The sequence below is a fragment of the Canis lupus genome, chromosome X (genome assembly GCF_048164855.1).
Source record: "Canis lupus baileyi chromosome X, mCanLup2.hap1, whole genome shotgun sequence".
In the NCBI taxonomy this organism is placed as follows: domain Eukaryota; kingdom Metazoa; phylum Chordata; class Mammalia; order Carnivora; family Canidae; genus Canis; species Canis lupus.
The window spans coordinates 59,410,521-59,432,734 of record NC_132876.1 but is presented as its reverse complement, the minus strand read 5'-3'; the positions used below and the strand labels follow the sequence as shown (position 1 = coordinate 59,432,734).

Here is a 22,214-nt window from a genome sequence, read left to right as displayed (position 1 = left end):
TATTTAAGAACATCATATGTGTTGTCAGTGAATAGTATACAGGCTTTATCAGGAATTCAGGGGGTGCATAAAAGATATGTTTGTTTTACCTTAATGACATGTGACATATCATTTCTATTTGGCTGATCATTCAGCAACTGGTCTCTGTGGGTTATCCATGAGTGTTTTAATACTTGTTCTGTAGTGTAACGCTGATGTGGGTCCATATGTAGCATATGGGACAGCAAATCCTAAATGAAAATGACAATATATATATATATATATATATATATATATATGTCAATATATATATGTATATACACACATATGAAATATATAGCAATAAAGGTTTTAGTAAAATACATTATTTCACATTTTCTCAAAATATAAAAGCATCGGTAGCTTTGTGATCTATTTTGTTTGACCTATATGTAGGAAAAACCAAACCTATATACTCTGCACAGTTAACTATCAGAATCTCCAAATAGATTTTTTGACATATGGTAAACCCATATTTATAATTTCTAAATCAGAGGATACCAAATCTGTGCAACTGGAATGTGGTTAATAAGAGAGGAAGAAAATGTAAAGTAGCAGGGGTTATCCTGGAATGTGCTAAATAGTCAAGAGGAGAAAAGAGGTATAGATTTGTGCTAATAAGCTGGGTCCTAAAGTATAAGGGTATGTGTAGAATCAAACAACATAAAGGGAAGGTCCCATGTTGTTAATACACTCAATAGCTAAGGGTTTAAATATAAGATACTAAAGAGAGGAAAACATAGATTCATGGTTGGCAGATGACTGCTGGCATTCTAGTGGTCAGAGTATCATATGTCTCTCATAGACTATGGATATGCTTACTTTATCTCTATTGCAATAACAAGTCATAAATATAACCTGATAATAAAATACAATTTTAAATATAGACTACCTCTATCAAGCATCTTTTAGAAAAAGGAAAAGTAAAATCTCTTTAACAAGCATCATCTCAAAAAATAGTCATCATTTGTGAATGTTTCATCAATAGCATAAGTAGTGAAACTAAAACCTCTAAGTAGAATCTAAATATCAGAATTTGAAGAATAATGGAAGTATGTGGAAGAATAAAACAACCAATAAAAAAATCTATTGGAAAAAGGACAGATATGCAAAAATGATGGGGAAATAATTTAGAAAATAACATTAAATTACTTCAATAAAACAGACCTAATTGATAGTCATAAAAATAATAAAAATTCAATAGTCAAAGGAATTCTGCCTTTAGCCAACATAGAATACCAGAGACTGGATTCTTCCACCTGTTTGAAACAAACCCCCCCACCCCCCACAAACACAACCATAAAATAGAGGAAACAATAGATTTCCAGAGATCAGATATTAGGCAATGCAAGTGATTCCTAAGAGATGAGAAACAAATAAAGTAAGCCTTATAATTGCCCAAACTTACCACCTTGAGAGTTTTCAGGCTGTTGTGTAGGTAAGGAAACCCAGGAAGAGCCTGGCAGTTTCCTTGAGTGGATGAGACAGAATGGAGAGTCAGGAAAGACCAACCAGACAGAGTTACAAGAGTGACTCCTAGAGTGGTGAGAGGAGCAGAAAAAAAGACTACAGACCTATAGAGGGTCTTCCTCAAATATTCAGAAGATTACTGATAAACTCATATCTGTGGGAAGAACTATTTGAAAGTGTTAGAGAGATATCAGAACTCATGAGGATAGATAATATTGCCTGTTCTCACAAGCCAGACAGGAAAATCTCAAAATTCAATGGAGTATTTGGTAGAGTATTTGGATGCAACCTGCCTAAGTAGTGTGCAGCCCTAAACACTGCTCTGGTCCTGCCTAAGAAATATTAAAAAAAACCCAAATTATCAAATTGTTTCACCTAATTTAATTGTGCCCCAGTATAAAGCTCAAGAATATGTATAAGAATACAAGGGTGTCCAGCGTAAAGTAAGGTAAAATTCACTATATCTGGCTTCTTATAAAAAAATTGCCAGAGATACAGAAGAGAGGAAAAATAACATATGAGAAGAAACCAATCAATCAATCAATCAAAATTGGCCTATAATTGATACATACGTTAGAATTAGCAGATAAGGACATTAAAAGAGTCATTATAACTCCATTCCATATGTTAAAAAGTAGAGACATAGAAGATATAAAAAGTCACAAGTCACATTTCTAGAGATAAAAACAAAAATCTGAGACAAAAAATAAAATGAATGAAAATTTGATATGACAGAAAAAAATTGGTAAAGACACAGCAATAGATACTATCAAAAAGGAACATAGTATAAATCAAACAAAAGAACAGAGCATCAGTGAGCTGTGAGACATCAAGCACCATAATACACAAATGCAATTGGTGTCCCAAAAGGAAAGAAAGGAAGAAAAAATATGTGAGGGAATAATGTTACCAAAATTTCCAAATTTTACAGAAACCATAAACTCACAGATCCAAAAAGTTCAATGAAATCCAAATACAAGAAAAACAATATATTAAAGATAACAAACCAAATTTCTTAAAATCCAAGGCAGAGAAAAATTTAGATTTATCCCTGGATTGTAAGGGTGGTTCAATATTTGCAAATCAATCAACATGATATACCACTTTAATAAAAAATGATAAGAACCACATAATCTTTCAATAGATGCGTAAAAAAAATTTGACAAAGTAGAACATCCATTCATGATAAAAGTCCTCAACAAAATAGGGTTAGACAGAACATACCAAACCTGATAGAGATAATATATGAAAAATGCACAGCTAATATCATTTTCAACGGGGAAAAACTGAAAATCATTACTTTATAGTCAGGAACAAGATAGGGGTGTCTACTCTCTCTATGTTATATTTAGCATGTTACTGAAGTCCTGGCCATGGGAATCAGAAAACAAAATGAAATACAAAGCATCTAAATCTGCAAGGAAGAAGTCAGACTTCCACTATTTGCTGATGACATGATACTCTATATGGAAAATCTAAAATTTAAAAATTGCCAGAACTGATATATGAATTTAGTAAATCACAGGATACAAATTTAATACAAATAAATCTGTTCCTTTTCTGTACACCAATAATGAAAAAATAGAGGTAGAAATCAAGGAATCAATTTTATTTACAATTGCACCAAAGCCATTAAGATACCTAGGAATAAACCTAACCAAAGAAGTGAAAGATCTGTACTCAACAACTCTGAAAACTATGAAACACTGATGAAAAAAATTGAAGATGACACTAAGAGATGGAAAAACATTCCTTGCTAGTGGATTGAAAGAATAAATATTTTTTAAAATGTTCATACTACCCAAAGAAATCTACATATTCACTACAATCCCTATCAAAATACCATCAGCAATTTTCACTGAGCTAGAACAAACCATCCTAAAATTTGTATGGAACAAAAAAAAAAAAAATCCTGAATAGCCAAAGCAACCTTGAAAAAGTGAAGCAAAGCTGAAGGCATCACAGTTGTGGACTTCAATATATTATACTGCTACAGTGAGCAAGACAGTATGGTACTGGCAAAACAAAACAAAACAAAACAAAACAATCCAGACACATAGATTAATGGAACAGAATAGAAAACCCAGAAATGAACCCATAGCTATACGGAGAAAAGGACAATTTCTTCAACAAATGGTGTTGGGAAAACTGGACAGTGACAATGAGAAGAGGGAAACCGGAGTACTTTCTTCTACCATACACAAAAACAAATTCAAAATGAAAGAAAGACCTAAATGTGAGGCAGGAAACCATCAAAATCCTAGAGGAGAGCACAGGCAGAAACCTCTTTGACATCAGCCATTGAAACTTCTTACTAGATATGTCTCCTGGGGCAAGGGAAACAAAAGCAAAAATAAATTATTGGGACTTTATCAAAATAAAAAGCTTATGCACAGTGAAGTAAATGATCAACAAAACTAAAAGGCATCCCATGGGGTAGGAGAAGATATTTGCAAATGATCTAAGAAACGATTCATATACAAAATATGTAAAACACTTATAAAACTCAATACCCTAAAAGCAAACAATCCAATTAAAAATAGGCAGAAGGCATGACTAGAAATGTTTCCAAAGAAGACATTTAGATGGCCAAGATACATGAAAAAATGCTCAACATCACTGATCATCAGAGAAATACAAATCAAACTACAATGAGATATCACCTCACATCACTCAGAATGGCTAAAATCACAACATGAGAAACAGGTATTAGTGAGGATGTGGAGAAAGGGGAACTCTCTTACACTATTGAGTATGTAATATAACATTAAGTCTGGATTTGTAACCCCTAAAGTTTTGCTTTTTTTTTCTTTCTCAGGGTTTCTTTGGCTATTCAGGGTCTTTTGTGATTCCATACAAATTTTAGGATTGTTTGTTCTAGCTCTATGAAAATTGTTGGTGGTATTTAATAGGGATTATATTGAATGTAGATTGCTTTGGGTAGTATGGACATTTTAATAATATGTATTCTTCCAATCCATGGGCAGGAATGTTTTCCATTTCTTTGTGTCATCTTTAATTTCTTTCATCAGTGTGTCATAGTTTTCAGAGTACAGTGAATATTGAACCATTCATGCAACCCAGGAAAAAAATCCCATTTGGTCACGAGGAGAGGGAGAAGCAGGCTCCCCACCAAGCAGAGAACCTGATGAGGGGCTCAATCCCAGGACCCTAGGATCATGAACTGAGCCAAAGGCTCATGCTTAACCCACTTCCGAGCAGGTGCCCTGGAATGACTCTTTTAATGTACTATTGAATTTGATTTGTTGGTAGTTTGTTTAGAGTTTTTGCATCCATTTTCATCTGGAATATTGACTTATAGTTCTCTTTTTTAGTGGAGTGTTTATCTGGTGTTGGTATCAGGGTAATGCTGGCCTCATAGAATGAATGTGGAAGTTTCGGTTCCATTCCTATTTTTTGGAATAGTTGAGAAGAAAAGGTATTTCCTTTTCTTTAAAGGTTTGGTAGAATTCATCTGTGGCGTCCTCTTGTCCTAGACATTTGTTGGGTGATTTTTGATTACTGACTGAATTTCTTTGCTGGTTATTAGTCTCTTCATGTTTTTTTTTTCTTCCTGTTTGTTTTGGTAGTTTATGTGTTTCCAGGAATTTATCCATTTCTTCCAGGTTGTCCAATTTTTTGGCATAAATTTTTCATAATATTCTCATATAATTGTATTTCTGTGGTGTTGGTTGTTATTACTCCTCACTCTTTTGTGATTTTATTCATTTTTGCCCTTTCTCTTTTCTTCTTTGGTAAGTCTGGTTAGTTTTTTTTTTCCATTAATTTTTTCAAACAACCAGCTCCTGGTTTCATTAATCTATTCTGTTGTGGGGTTTTTTTGTTTCGTTTTGTTTTTTTGTTTGTTTGTTTGTTTCTGTATCATTTATTTCAGCTCTATATTATTTCCTAGCTTCTTCGGGTTTAGGCTTTTTTTGTTTGTTTGTTTCTGTATCATTTACTTTGGCTCTATACTATTTCCTAGCTTCTTCTGGCTTAGGCTTCTTCTTCTTCTTCTTCTTTTTTTTTAGATATTTCTTTTTTCTAGCTCCTTTAGGTGTATTGTTAGGATGCTTATTTTGGATTTTTTTTTCTTTTTGATATAGGCCTGTATTGTTCTATACTTCCTGCTTATAACCACTTTTGCTGCATCCCACATGTTTTCAACTGTTATGTTTCATTTTCATTTGTTTCTGTTTATTTATTTTATTTCCTCTTTGATTTCCAGGTTGACCCACTCATTGTTTAGTAGCATGTTGTTTAACTTCCATGTGTTTGTGATCTTTCCAATTTTGTTTCTTGTGGTTGACGTCAAGTTTCATAATGTTGTGGTCTGAAGATATGCATTGTATGATCCAAATCTTTTTGTATTCTTCAAGGCCTGATTTGGATGCAATATATTCTGGAAAATGTCCCATGTACACTTGAAGGGAATGTGTACTCTGCTGCTTTAGGATGAAATGTTCTCAATGTATCTGTTAAGTCCACCAGGTCCAGTGTGTCATTCAAAGCCACTGTTTCTGTCCATTAGATGATCTGTCCTTTACTCTAAGTGGAGTGTTAAAGTCTCCTACTATTGTTATGTTATTGTAAATGAGTTCCTTTTACTTTGTTATCAATTGTTTTATATATTTAAATGTTCCCAAGTTATGGACATAAATATTTACAAGTGTTGGATAGTCTCTTTTATATTTATATAGAGAGTACCCTTCTTTATTTCTTGTTATTCTCTTCGGTTTACATTCTAGTTTGTCTGATATAAGTATTGTTAGTCTAGCTTTATTTTGATGTCCATTTGCAAAGATAACTGTTTATCTCCACATTTTCAATCTCCACTTGTCTTTCAGTCTAAAATGAGTCTCTTGTGGGCAGCATGCTGATGGGTCTTATTGTGGGTTTTTCCCCCATTCTGATACCCTATGCCTTTAGTTGGAGTATTTAATCTATTTACATTCAGAGTAATTATTGATATGTATTTAGTGCCATTTTTGTTACTTTTTTGTCATTATTTCTGGATATTTTCTCTGTTCCTGTCTAGTCTTTTCACTTTTGGTCTTTTCTTTCCACTCAGAGTCCCCTTTAATATTTCTTGCAGGGCTGGTTTAGTGGTCATAAACTCCTTTCATTTTTGTTTGTCTGAAAAACTTTCTCTATCCTTCTATTCTGACTATTCTTGCCTGCAGATTTCTCCAAATCAGCACACTGAATACATCATGCCACTGTATTCTTGCTTGCCAACTTTCTGTTGAGAGATCTACAGCTAACCTTATGTGTCTTCCTTTGTAAATTAGGGACTTCTGTCTTTTGCTTGTAGGATTTTATTCTTTGTTGCAAATTTTGCAAATTTAACTATGATATGTCTTGGTGATGGCCTACTTTTGTTGATTTGTTGATGAGATTTCTTCATGCCTCCTGGATTTGGATGATTATTTCCATCCCCATATTCGGGAAGTTTTCAGCTATTATTAAATAAATAAAATTTCTGTCCCTATTTCTCTCTCTTCTTCTTTTAAGACTCCTATAAATACCAGTGTTACTATGTTTGATGGAGTCACTGAGTTCCCTAAGTCCATTTTTGAGCTCCATAATTCTTTGTTCTTTTGTTCAGCTTCATTATGTTCCCTTATTTTATCCTATCACTTTTTGTTCCTATGCCTCTTCCTTCCTTGTGTTCATTGCATTCAGTCTGTTTCAAATATCATTTATTGTATTTTTCATTTCTGATTTTTTAAATTTCTTTTATCTCTGTGGTAAGGGTCTCCCTGAAGTCTTACATTCTTTTCTCAAACCCAGCAAGCAGCCCTATGATTGTTGCTTTAAATTCTATATCAGGCATAATACTTATACCTGTTTTGCTTAAATATCTGGCTGTGATCTTATTTTGTTGTTTCATTTGAAAAGAATTACTCTGTCTTGGCATTTTGTCTAAATCTGTCTTCTCTGTGTTAGAAGAGCCGGTTATATGTCCTGCTTTTGAGAGTAATGGCTTTATACAGAAAAAATCATATAGTCTCCAGGGTCTGGTGCTTCAGGGAGTGTCGCTGGTGTGTGCTACATACACTCTGCTGCTGTTTTGGCTGCTTTATCCTCTGGGCCAGTCAGCTGCAGAGTCTTTCCTTGCCTGCAGGGGCAGTGTTTGGTACTTGGGCAGAGCTGAACTTTCCTTAATACAAGCATTTATAGAAGAAATTTTAGTCTAATATCTTCTTTTGCTGCATCTCACAGGTTTGGAATATTATGTTTTCTTTTTCTTTGGTTTGGAGACATATTTTGATTTGCTGTTTTATTTCTTAATTGATTCATTACTTGTGCATTAGTGTGTTAATATTTACATAATAAATATTTAATAATTACATTATAGATTTTCCAGCTTGGTTTTATTTTTGATCATTAGTTCTGTGCCCTGTGGTTGGAATAGACTTGGTATAATTTCAGCCTTCTTAAATTTGTAATATTTGCTTTGTCTCTTTTTCTGTGATTTAACTAGGGGATTCTTCTATATTTGAAGAAAATGTATATCCTACTTTTCTTAAATGGAATGTTTTATATATATCTTTTAGAACTATCTATTGTGGGACACCTGGGTGGCTCAGTGGTTGAGCGTCTGCCTTTGGCTCAGGGCATGATCCTGGGGTCCTGGGATCGAGTCCTGCATCAGGCTCCTCACAGGGAGCCTGCTTCTCTCTCTGCCTGTGTCTCTGCCTCTCTTTCTGTGTATCTCATGAATAATAATAATTATTATTATTATTTATTTATTTATGATAGTCACAGAGAGTGAGAGAGAGAGAGAGAGAGAGAGAGAGGCAGAGACACAGGCAGAGGGAGAAGCAGGCTCCATGCACCAGGAGCCCGACGTGGGACTCCATCCCGGGTCTCCAGGATCGCGCCCTGGGCCAAAGGCAGGCGCCAAACCGCTGCGCCACCCAGGGATCCCAATAATTATTATTTTTAAAAAGAACCATCTATTGTAAAGTATGTGTCAAGTAAAATATGTTCTTATTGAGGAGTGTCTAGGTGGTTCAGTCAGTTAAGCATCTGCCTTCAACTCAGGTCATGATCCCAGGGTCCTAGGACTGAGCCTGCATCAGGCTCCTTGTGGTGCCCACTACTCCTTCTTTCTCTGCCTGCTGCTCCCGCTGCTTGTGCTCTCTCTCTCTCTCTGTCAAATAAATAAATAAAATCTTAAAAAATGTTCTTGTTGAGAAAAAAACTTCAACTTAGAGTACTTGTTTAAAAAACAAAGTATATCAGAATGGAAATGGGTTGAGGGTGAGTGAAATAGGTGAAGGGGATTAAAAGTACACTTATCATGATGAGTGTTGAGTAATGATGTACAGAATTGTTGAAGCACTATGTTGTATACCTGAAACTCAGATAACAATGTATATTAACTATCCTGGACTTAAAATTGCTATGCTTGGCTAAAAAGTAAAATAGAACAAAATAAAAATTATTGTACTAGAAGTTCTAGAAGGATTTCAGTATAAGGTTTTAAGTGTTAAACTGCTCTGCAATATAGATTATGCAAAGGTTAAGTTTTGCATACTTAATTTTATATTATATAAAAGAATTTGGTGAACAAGAACACCTTTGCTATTATTATTAAAGGTTTATAGACCTCTCTCTTTCATTCAACTCACATAAGCCAAGCTAATAAAGCCTTTCTTTCTCCAGAGAGTCTTCCCTAACATGTAGTGGAATGAAAAGAGTACTGGACTGAAAATTAATTTCAGGTCTGTCATTCATTAGTGTATGAAAAAGGAAAATATTTATACAATGGACAGAAAAAGCTTACTGTGTAAATTAACAATGGAAGGTATATCTGAAGAAAAGATTAGTTTATGAAAAGGTATTCAATTAAGTATTTATTATGCTAGGTATGTCAGTAAATGTAAAAATGAGTATGACATTTAAATGCTGAGTAGGAAGAATAGCAATGCAAACAAATACATGGCAAAGGAGAATGTTGTAAGCGCTCTAATAAAGTACATACAACATAGTAATGGTAACACAGTAGAGGAAGAGTAGAAGTTGCTTTTTTTATAGGAGGTAGGGAAGAGGTCATAAATAATTATCCCATAGGAGTTTCTACTGGTCAATTCTTCATTGGCCAAGGGTATATGTACTTGAAATTAGTAACACTTTGTTTACTTAAAATATAAAATTCAGATAGAACAATTTTCTAATTAATCAAGTATTATTGTGTTATATGGAGTGACACCATGAGATTTTCATTACTCTTGCCTCTTCTACTTTTGCTTTGTTTACCAGATACTTCTCGTATTCTCTGTTTTACAAAAGGGAAGCAGAAATTCCAATGTTCTCCAAGCCTGCAGTTTGGAGGTGAGGAGTTATCTGAAACTATTGTAGCAATAAAACACACACAACTATTACCTCTTACTACCACTACCATTTAACTGAATGGACAAAGTTTATGAACTCTGTACTGATAGGAGACAAATAGAATCATCTATATGTTTCTGGTGGTGGTATTCACCAATAGCAAAAGATTATTTAAAAGAGAAAAAAAGTAGCTTGTAATGAACTATAATTAAATAAAGCAACTGTCAAGAGATGATAGTACAGACTCCTGGGTGGCTCAGTTGGTTAGGCATCTGCCTTAGGCTCAGGTTATGATCCTGGCTCCTGAGATTGAGGCCTGAGACAGACTCCCTGCTTAATAGAGAGTCTGCTTTTCCCTCTCCCTTTGTCCCTCATTGCTCATGCTTTCTCTGTCTCTCAAATAAGTATTTTTTTTAAAGAGATGATAGTAAATGCCACAATTCTCACAACTAAGGGGTGCTAGCTTAAGGAATTATTGGAAACTGAAAAATAGTTTATCTTCATCACTAATTTAAAACAAAACAAAAATTAACATGTACAGGAGATAAGTTTTTTTTAGAGGTTTCCTATAGTTCCTTTGCTCAGCACTTGCCACCACTTGCAGAGGTTTCAGATAGAACTAAAGTCTCTTGACCCATAAAAACGGAATACATGAAAGACTGTGAAATATTTCAACAATAACTCCAAATATATTTTCCTATGTTTATTATTTATTATTCCAGAATATCACACTAAAAGAGGAGGTGAGAATAAAATAAAATTAAACTTTACTATGTATTATTATTTCTTAAGCACTATACAGATTTAAACATAAAAAAACAGGGAAAACTGAAATCTAAGCATAATTGTCATATGAATCTCCATTTCAGCATTACAGTCACCATTGCTAGTTATTTTTTAAAAGAAATGCAAGAGGATCATATGTATAGCTTTAAACATTGGATTTACTCTTTGGGAAAATACATTTTCTGACACACAAACTGATAAGAATATATATATATATATATATATATATATATATATATATATTTCAATCATATATATAAAGTTTCAATCACTTTACAAAAAGAAATATGATAAATTACAAATAAACCAAGCTGTGAAGAAATGGAATTTTGGAGTTGGAAGGAATTTTGGATAATTTAGTTCCCAAATTTTATAGATGAGAAAACTGAGGCAGCTAGTTAGTGGATCAAAAACTACAGTACTCAGTACTCCTGGTTTCTGATCATGTGTGTTTTTTCTACTATACCACAAAGTAAACCTGTGTTATGGTTAAGCTCCAAACACAATCCCTTCTGTGTTTTTCTAATGATTAGAAGGTAATTACAGGTGATTTATTTACTCTATAATTAGGATATGAGATTTACTCCATAATATACGGATAAACTAGTATTCTTGACAGTTATGTTTTATTAGCATATTTTTAATTGATTATTTTTTATTTAAATTTAATTTAATGTCCTCCTTAGTGCCCATCACCCAGTTACCCCATCTACCTAACCACCTCCCCTTCCACAACCCTTTGTTTGTTTCCCAGAGTTAAATTTGTAATATTTGCTTTGTCTCTTTTTCTGTGATTTAACTAGGGGAGTTAAATCTAGTTAAATCTAGTTAAAACTAGGAGTCTCTCATGGTTCATCTCCCTGTCTAATTTTTCCCACTACGTCCCCTCCTTTCCCTTATAATCCCTTTCATTATTTTACTCATACATGGAATTATTAGCAGATATTAAACACAAGCAATTCCTTCTTCTTAAATGGTTTTCTAACTTCAAATAGCAGCTTAAAAGCTTCAGAGCCCTTATATGCCACATATTGACTACCTTTGGATTTTTGTTTTAAAATTCAAAATTTTTAAATTATAAATGTTAAGAGTTCATAGTCAAGGTTTTATCAATATTATTTTTTTTTCTAAAATAAATAAGGCCAGTTACACTGAAACTATACTGTCTACTATGGAAGCCACCAGCCATTGTGGCTATTAAGCCTTTTAAAATGTGGGTAGTCCGGGGATCCCTGGGTGGCTCAGCAGTTTAGCGCCTGCCTTTGGCCCAGGGCGCAATCCTGGAGTCCCGGGATCGAGTCCCACATCGGGCTCCCGGCATGGGGCCTGCTTCTCCCTCCTCCTGTGGCTCTGCCTTTCTCTCTCTCTATGTCTATCATAAATAAATAAATAAATCTTTAAAAAAAATAAATAAAATGTGTGTAGTCCAACTTGTGGTGAGTATAGCATAATTTATAAACTTACTGAATCACTATGCTGTATACCTGAAACCAATGTAACATTGTGTGTCAACTACATGCAAAATAAAAATTAATGAAAAAAAATTTAAAGGTTTAAAAAAATTGTGTAGTCCAAATTTATATTGGCTCTAAATATAAACTGTAAACCAGATTCTGAAGATTTAGTATAAAAAAGGATATTAAAATATCTTCCTAATTTTTTATACTGGTTAGATATTGAAATGATATATTAAAGATATACCAGGTTAAATAAAACATATCATTAAAATAATTTCACCTGTTTCTTTTTTGTTTTATAATGTGGCTACCAGAAATTTTTAAATTACATATGTGGCTTGCATTATATCCCTATTGGACAGCCTTAAATTATCAATCAGAAATATCTAGGAGCTACTGAGAAAAAGTTTGTATCTTTTCAAAGAATAAATTAACATTATAAAAACTGCGGGCAGCCCGAGTGGCTCAGTGGCTCAGCGGTTTGGCGTCGCCTTCAAGCCAGGGCCAGATGCTGGAGGCCCGGGATCAAGTCCCACGTCGGGCTCCCTGCATGGAGCCTGCTTCTCCCTCTGCCTGTGTCTCTGCCTCTCTCTCTCTCTCTCTCTCTGTGTCTCTCATGAATGAATAAATAAATAAAATCTTAAAAACAACTGCATAATTACTAGTCAACGTGCAAAAGAAGAAATGATATGTAAAATTACACTAAATACATAAATCAGCTTTAGTTGTTAAATATATATTTTTCTCCAGTAGGCTTACATTTTTAGTTTTGGTTAATACTGAAAATGGTTTATACTACTTGAAAACATATAAACTGATATGACAGAAATATGGTCCTCAAGTGTGTCAGAAAAAAAATTCAGCCTTCACCTTGTTCAATCCACATATAAATGTGACTTGACTTAAAAACAAATACTGACATATAACACCATCAGAATCTGTAAATACAGAGTAAGCTGTAACTTAAAGATTTTAGCAATTTAATTTGAATTCAACAAAACCAAAGATATTTATGATTTATACCTTTGCTCCATCTGAAATATTGTCCCAATTTCCACCACTCAAAGAGAACTTGCCATTGCCTATATGTAGCAGTATTTCTTCAGGAGTATCATTGGGGCCATTAGCAAATGGAGTGTAGCTATTAATAAAATAGATTTTAATAGACATTAGAGCCTAACATACAAATTAAATCTAGTTGAAAGTGATGAGTATAAGACAACATGCAAATATTTACTAGAGTAAATTAAGAGTATCATTTAATATTTTCCTTCACTCTTCATATCAAATTTTATATTTCATTTAACTTAATCCTAATGAATTATTTAATAGTCTTGTTTACATCAATCTTTACTTTGATCAGTTAATCGATGTAAAATAAAGGTGGCATTTCATGTAAAGCTATAGGCTTAAAGTTGGACCAGAATAAAATAGGTAAATTTTTAATTCTCCCAGGCATAAGTTAGCAAACCAAATATACCTATGAAGAAATTGTCAAGTTTATATATTTAGAATGTATTTATTGATTAGTTAAAATGTATTCCTTAGCATTTTATCAGTATTATCCATGGGAACAGGTTAATAATATTTTAATTAATGTCTATAAACAATGGGTTAAATATTTATATCAATATAACTATAGTTGAAAACAGATTATATAGTTAAAGTTGCTTAAAATTAATTATAGAATAACAAGTTATCAGTTTTGTAACATTCTTTTTTTTTTTTTTTTAAAGATTTATTTATTTATTCATGATAGATCTAGAGAGAGAGGCAGAGACACAGGCAGAGGGAGAAGCAGGCTCCAAGCGGGGAGCCCGACGTGGGACTCGATCCCGAGACTCTAGGATCGCGCCCTGGGCCGAAGGCAGGCGCTAAACCGCTGAGCCACCCAGGGATCCCCAGTTTTGTAACATTCTAACAGAGGGAACTGAAAATGGTATTCAAATTTGGGAGTAGAAAGACTTATGGTTAAGAAGTATGAGGAAGATATCTTAATATGCTAATACCTTAATTCTCTCATGTAACAATTAAGTAGAGATAACACTAAACACATCTAAATACATCTACTACAGAAGTTCATTTTTTTGTTAGTTATAAAGTAAATATTTGAAAGCAGCAATCTAGAAAGGGTATCCCATGGTTTGAAAACAATAGGGCTAACTGCAGTTCATATGCAAACTTTACTCTTAGCTTTAGTACTTCCTGTGCTCTAGAACTAAATATTTGGCATAAGTATATAATATATCTAAAAGTAGTAAAATATGCTGATATATGTAATTACCACCAAGTCCATAAATAATTCAGAATCACATTATTCATAACAGGGATGCCTGGGTGGTTCAACGGTTCAGTGTCTCTCTTTGGTTCAGGGTGTGATCCCAGGGTTTCAGGATCAAGTCCTGCATTGTGCTCTCTATGAGGAACCTGCTTCTCCCTCTGCCTATATCTCTGCCTCTCTCTCTCTCTCTGTCTCTCATGAATAAATAAATAAAATCTTTGAAAAAGAAACAATATTCATAACATATTTATAATGTTCCTATTATGTCAAGTATATTTAAATTACACTAAATGCCTTCTTTAAAAAGTCAGACTTAAGTATATAAGTATATTATAATTCTTCAAATTCTATTCTTTATAATAGACTGCTAAACCTTTTTCTAGAGCCATAAATCTTTATTCCTAAATAAATGTGCTACTCATTATTAAAACAGCACTTATATTATTTGTAAATTACCAACATTAACATAATCCAATTATTACATTTTTTAGTATTTATCTTTTTTCTGGAAGGCTGCTGTGTATGTTTCCATAGTTTAGTATTCTGTTACTATTTATATTTTTTGTAAAGCTCAGTCTTACTTAATCTCTATCACCAGGAGAGCCAGAATTCAAATACTTAATGCATGGAATATAAAATACCAAAATAAAAATATATGCTTTATTTTTAAATGTTTTATTTCGAATTGAAAATTCTTTTAATTATAAATCTGAATAGTGCCTCATCAAACACCTTACTTTGTTTTCACTTTCTATAAATAAATAATAGCTAATATTTTAAAATGTTGGTAGCATTTTACTCAAGGCTATTTTTACCTGTCCATTTCTTTCCAGATAAAAGTAGATAGATGAAATTCAAATTATGATGTATATTATTTTAAATATATAAGCTTCTTACCCAGCCAGCATTGTATAAAAAATGACACCCAGGCTCCAAATATCACAAGCAGCATCATAGCCCTGTTGCATGAGAACCTGAGAAAGAAATATTCATTATCTGATATTATTCAGTAGAAACTCAGTTTTCTCAACCAAAAGATAGTTGTTGTATTTCCAATAATCTCACAAATATTAACAATGTAAAAGCTTAGATCATTTAACTCTTTTCAATAATAGATTACTGTAATGTTAAAGGCAAAGTCTTTTGCAATTAGCAAGCACTGAATAAATGGCTATTAATAGGGTGACTGAGTCAGATGGGTCATTAAAAAAAAAAACAACTTTGAAGATTGAAGATATGATCTCTGACTCCAATGAGTTTTCACTCCTTCTCTTAGAAAAACCAGACACACACATCAAAATTTAAGATTAATATTGTACTACACAGAATACTGTCTTTTCATCTTGATGCTGACTCTATAAGGTAGGTATTATTTCTAATTTTGAAGATGAGGAAGCTAAGGTAAATGTAAGTTATCCAATATCACAAAATTAGTAAGTAGTATAGTAGGTATTCTTACTCTAGAGCTTGTGCTTTTAATATCTATGATAACTACTTCCTTAACATGCAAAAGATTGTAAGACAATATATACTTTAATGAAAGCAAGATGAACTTATATTTTACATCCAAGCCTTATATGTTTTGGAAAGAGTAGTATATTTCTGGATGACAAAAACCTATTTGATACATTCTGAAGGTTTCATTAATTTTTCATGTAGTAATTGATGTGGCTGTTTCATGTCTTGGAGCTAGTGATGATAATATCAAATAATATGTTTATCACATATTCATGTGAGTTTCCTCATGAAATTAATAGAGTTTGTTGAAAAATAAATTGCAAGAACAAATACTGTATAAATGTCTATACTACTTAAAGCAATCTACACACTTAATGCAATCTCTTAATGCAATCAAGCAAAACACCACCAGCATTTTTCATAAAGCTAGAACAAACCATCCTAAAATTTGTATAGAATCCTAAAAGATCCCAAATAGCCAAAGCCATCATAAAAATAAAAGCAAAGCTGGAGGCATCATAGTTCCAGACATCAAGTGATATTACAAGGCTGTAGTGATGAATATGGTACTGGCAAAAACAAGACACAAAGTTCAATAGAACAGAATAGAAAACCCAGAAATGAACCCACAACTATATGGTCAATTAATCTCTGACAAAGCAGGAAAGAATATTCAATGAAAAAAGAGTGTCTTTAACAAATTGTGTTGGGATAACAGGACAGTAACATTCAAGAGAATGAAACTGGATCACTTTCTAATACTATACACAATGATACACAAAATGGATTAAAGACCAAAAAATGGATTAAAGATTTAAATGTGAGACAGGAAACCATAAAAATCCTAAAAGACAACTGAGGCAGTAACCTCTTTGATACTGGCCAAAACAACTTCTCTCTAGATATGTCTCCTGAAGCAAGGGAAACAAAAGCAAAAATAAACTGTAGGGACTACATTAAAAAGCCCAAAAACAAACAAAAACCAAAACAAAACCAAAACTTCTGCACAGCAAAGGAAACAATCAACAAAACTAAAAGGCAACCTATGGAATGGGAGAAGATATTCACAAATGACCTATCAGATAAGGGGGTCCCATCCAAAATATATAAAGAACTGAAGAATCTCAACACCCCAAAACCAAAAAATCCAGTTAAGAAATAGGCAGAAAACATGAATAGATATTTTTCTTTTTTTAAAAAAAAATTTTAATTTATGATAGTCACACACACACACACAGAGAGAGAGAGAGAGAGAGAGAGAGAGAGAGGCAGAGACATAGGCAGAGGGAGAAGCAGGCTCCATGCACCGGGAGCCCGACGTGGGATTCGATCCCGGGTCTCCAGGATCGCGCCCTGGGCCAAAGGCAGGCGCTAAACCGCTGTGCCACCCAGGGATCCTGATATTTTTCTAAAGAAGACATACAGATGGATAACAGATGCATGAGAAGATGCTCAGCATCACTGATCATCAAGAAAATATATATAAAAACTGCAATATCACCTCATACCTGTCAGAATGGCTAAAATCAACAACACAGAAAATAACAGGTGTTGATGTAGATGTGGAGAAAGGGGAGTCCTCCTGCACTGTTGGTGGGAGTGCAACTGCACTGTTGGTGGGAATGCAACCGAGTGCAGCCACTCTGGAAACAGTATGGAGTTCCTCAGAAAGTTAAAAATAGAACTACACTATGATCCAGTAGTTGCACTGGGTATTTACACAAAGAATACAAAAATACTAATTCAAAGGAATACATGCATCCTGATCTTTACAGTAGCATTATCAACAGCCAAATTATGGAAACATTCCATGTTCTCATCAACTGATGAATGGATAAAGAAGTTATGGTATATAGACACAATGGAATATTACTCAGCTATAAAAAGAATGAAATCTTGCCATTTGCAATGACATGGCTAGAACTGGAGAGTATTATGTTAAGCAAAATAAGTCAGTCCGAGAAAGATGAATAACATGTGATTTCACTCATATGTGGAATTTAAGAAACAAAACAAAGGAGCAAAATGTGAAAAAGGAGATAAAGAGGCACAATAAGCAACAGACTCAAGTATAGAGAATAAACTGATGGTTACTAGAGGGGAGATGAGTGGCAGAATGGGTTAAATAGTTGATGGGGATTAAGGAGTGTACTTTTTTTTAATAATAAATTTATTTTCTATTGGTGTTCAATTTGCCAACATACAGAATAACACCCAGTGCTCATCCCGTCAAGTGCCTCCCACAGTGCCTGTCACCCATTCACCCCCACCCCCCGCCCTCCTCCCCTTCCACCACCCCTAGTTCGTTTCCCAGAGTTAGGAGTCTTTATGTTCTATCTCCCTCTCTGATATTTCCTACCCATTTCTTCTCCCTTCCCTTCTATTCCCTTTCACTATTATTTATATTCTAAGGAGTGTACTTTTGATGAGCACTGGGTGCTCAAAGTATTCTGAAAATACAAAAGTTATATGGATATACTGAATCACTATATTGTACACCTGAAATTAATATTACACTGTATGTTAAATAACTGGAATTTATTTATTTTTTAAATAACTGGAATTTAAATAAAAACTTAAAACTTAAAAATAAACCCACTGCTAAAATTTTTAGGCATAAAAAGAATGAAAATATTATAATACATTAACAGTAGGAATTACATAACAAGCAGCATGGACATTTCATTTATAAAAGGCTAAAAATACTAATGTTTGGCTTTAACAATTACTAGACGTGAATAACGAGTACCTACTTGACATAAAATTCAAGATATAATTTTCCTAGTTGAAGTGTACTATAAGAACAAACGAGTACAAACCTGAAAAGCTAATATCAAAATACTTATATAACTGGTTTATGTAAATAACAGTAGGGACCACAAAGGCTCTAATAAAAAATGAGGTATAGCTCAACAATTCACATCAAACAAATTCCACCCAATTTATTTTAGGTTTCTTTAAGTCAGGATCATTTTTAGACTTCAGGAGACAAAAAATATTAGTAGATAAATATCATGTGTTTGCTTTTATAAAGAATAAAGTATTTCTGGAGATATATTAATTTTTGCAACACAGGTATAAGAAAAGGACATCCATGAAGTAAACCTTAGGAGGTTGATCAAATTGATGCATATCAAAAAGTGAACAAATATTTCTTCCTTACTAATAAACAAAAATTGTATTAATTAGAATATCTCTTAGCAGGGAGCCTGATTGGCTCAGTTAGTTGAGCATCCGACTCTTGGTTTCAGCTCAGGTCATGATCTCAGGGTCATGGGATTGAGCCCCACATTGGGCTTCCACTCAGTGTAGAGTCTGCTTGTCCGTCTCCCTCTACCCCTCCCTGTCCTCCTGTCAAATACATAAAATCTTTTTAAAAAAGAATATCTCTTAGCAAATAAGGACGCTATTTACTGTGATGAAATAGTGAATTTACACCCCCATAAGTGCTATTACTTATTCAAGTATCTGCATGGATACTAGAATCTTTGTGATTCTAATTTAAAAGATAATGCGTTCCATATACTTTATCACAATTTTTGAAAAGGTTTGAAACTTTAGAAACAAATCTTACCCAGAACTTCTGTATTTCATTCATAAAAATTACAGATATTAATTTATTGCTAGCAGAGGCTTTAGCACTGCTAATAAAACCTTTTAGAGTATTCTGAAATCAGAGATCCCTGGGTGGCTCAGTGGTTTAGTGCCTGCCTTCAGCCCAGGGCTTGATCCTGGAGTCCCGGGATCAAGTCCCATGTCGGGCTCTCTGCATGGAGCCTACTTCTCCCTCTGCCTGTGTCCTTGCCTCTCTCTCTCTATCTTTCTTTCTCTCATGAATAAATAAATAATTAAAAAAACACCAAAGTATTCTGAAAAATACAAATACTACCCAAACATATTTGAAGCACTAGTTATGGAGAAGTGGTCTCCAGGTACCCACTTGAAAACCTTCACAGCTAAAGGGAGAAGGGTTAAAATGGTAGGATAGTAAGGGGATCCCATGCTTGCCTCATCTCATTAAAAGAGCTAGATAAATCTCAAATTGATTATTTTGAACATCCTAGGAATCAATGAGAGGACTGACAGAACAAATTGCACAACTACAGGGAGAAAAGAGGCCATGTCATGGATGCTGGGAAATACAGAGACGTGATTTGGGGAAGAAAAGAATCACGGGAGCTGCAGAATGGAGGGAGCCCTGGTGATAGAGAAGAGAGAGAAAGAAAGAAAGAAAGAGTGAGGAATGCACAGGGGATTGTACAAGAAGAACACTTCCTGAAAACCACTGACTGGGAAAACAAGAGGAGCTGAGATTGTACAGGGAGAGACAGTTACCCTTTATGGAGTGCATTTGGAAGAAATGGCACTGCCCTTCAGGGGTAAAAGAGTTGGCAGGTGCCATTGCACTGCCTTGCTCATTAGCATAAGAGCCAAGACACCTGCTGAGGTCAGCTAACCTAGACACCAGCATTTGCTGTTTTGTAAATTCTAAGCCCCTGTATACTTGTATGACTGCCCTTCTGAGACAATCCAGCACCAGACACTCTTCTGAGGATCAGTGTGGTTCAAGGCCATGCTGGGTTCCTATCATTGGAGTCTTGAAAACCAGCTGGTATGTGGATAAAACACAGGAGCACTGTACCACCAGGTGGGCAGACAGGTCAGAGAAAGAGGGAAAGCAGGGATATGAGGGATGCCTAGGACACACAAGGAGAGACTGTTAATTCTTCTGTGAGGGTGAACTGAACAGCTATGGGTGAAAACATCCCTCTTCAGAGGACAAGAGTACTAACTGATATCATCTCCCTCCCAACCATCAGCATAGTTGGGATTCAGTGAGCAGCATAGCAATCACAGTAGATGCATGAACTAATTACACTGAGCCCTGTCTTCCATGTGCTCTACAGGTGCTTTTTCACAAGAGCAAGTATTCCTGAGAACCAAAGTAGGAGTAGGCCCCTACCCTAGAAGATCAATACAACACCCCCTCCCAAGTACATACCAAACTGACTGACCATAAAGTATTGCAAACCTTCAGATCTAGTGGAAATGGGATCTGTCCTCTTTAAACATGCAAAATAAAGCATACTTACTTAAAACTCACCACACCTTGGACAAGTTCTAAACACTCTCCATGGAAGGTAAGGTGAAACTATGCAGAGGACAGACCTGGAGAAAAGAATAGCCAAAACAATAGCAGAGTACACACAGCATAAACCAGAAATGCTTCCTGAAGCACCAGGCCCTGAACAGTATAGGATCTCTTCTTAATATAGCCATTACTCTCAGGAGCAGGAAAAATAATAGGCTTTCCTAAGACACAGAAGACAAAATGCCAAGATGGAGGAATTCATGTGAAAATAAAGAATAAGAAAAGGTCATAGCCAAGGAACTAATTGGCGGATATATTAGTAATATGTCTGAGCCATATTTTAAAACAAGAATCACAAAGAAACTCGGTGGGCTTGAGAGGAGCATAGAAGACATCAGGCAGTCCATTACTACAGAGATAAAAGACCTAAAATCTAGCCCAACCAATATAATAAATACTGTATAACTGAGATGTGAAACGACTAGATATAAAGACCACAAGCAGGAAATAAGGATGAAGAGAGAAAATTGTGGAAAATACTGAAGTTGAAAAGAAGAAGGAAAGAAAAATATTGTATCAGAAATACAGACTTAGGGAACTCAGCAACTATATGAAGCATAATAACATTCATACCATAGGCATCCCAGAAGAAGAAGAAGAGAGGGTAAAAAGGGAAAGAAGATTTATTTGAGGAAATCATAGCTGAAAACTTCCTTAATCTGGGGAAGGAAACAGACATCCAAATCCAGGAATTAAGAGAATACTCATCAAGATCAACAAAATAAAAAAGCCAACATCAAGATATATCATAGTTAAATTTGCAAAATATAGGGATAAAGGTAAATACTAAAAGGAGCAAGGGAAAAAAAAAAGGAGCAAGGCAAAAGAGGTCCCTAAATTACAAAGAAAGCAAAATGAGGTTAGCAACAGATCTTGCCACAGAAATGGGGCATGATATCTACAATGTGTTGAATGGGAAAACTATGCATCCAAGAATACTTTATGGGGGCAAGATGGCGGAAGAGTAGGGCCCCCAAGTCACCTGTCCCCACCAAAGTACCTAAATAACTTTCAAATCATCCTGAAAACCTACGAATTCGGTCTGGGAATTAAAGAGAGAACAGCTGGAATGCTACAGTGAGGAGAATTCACGCTTCTATCAAGGTAGGAAGACGGAAAAAAAAAGAAATAAAAAAGCATCCAAAGGGGAGGAGCCCCTGCGAGGAGCCGAGCTAAGGCCCTGCAGCCAGTGCCCCTAGGACAGGAAAGCCCAGTCCCAGAGAAGCAGGAGCTTTACAAATCTTCCTGG

General features: G+C 34.5%; 1 protein-coding gene across 5 annotated transcripts in view; it reads right to left on the bottom strand.

The window, feature by feature from the left end:
- The window catches only part of RPS6KA6 (ribosomal protein S6 kinase A6), a 195,577-nt gene that overhangs the window by 7,047 nt on the left and 166,316 nt on the right, over positions 1-22,214 (bottom strand). For all 5 annotated transcript variants that reach the window (XM_072815168.1, XM_072815167.1, XM_072815166.1 and 2 more), the window contains 3 exons: positions 15,253-15,329; positions 13,098-13,215; positions 90-230 (listed from right to left, as the gene is read on the bottom strand). In XM_072815168.1, coding sequence (XP_072671269.1) covers positions 90-230; positions 13,098-13,215; positions 15,253-15,329 — 336 coding nt within the window. The remainder of the gene's footprint in view (positions 1-89; positions 231-13,097; positions 13,216-15,252; positions 15,330-22,214) is intronic.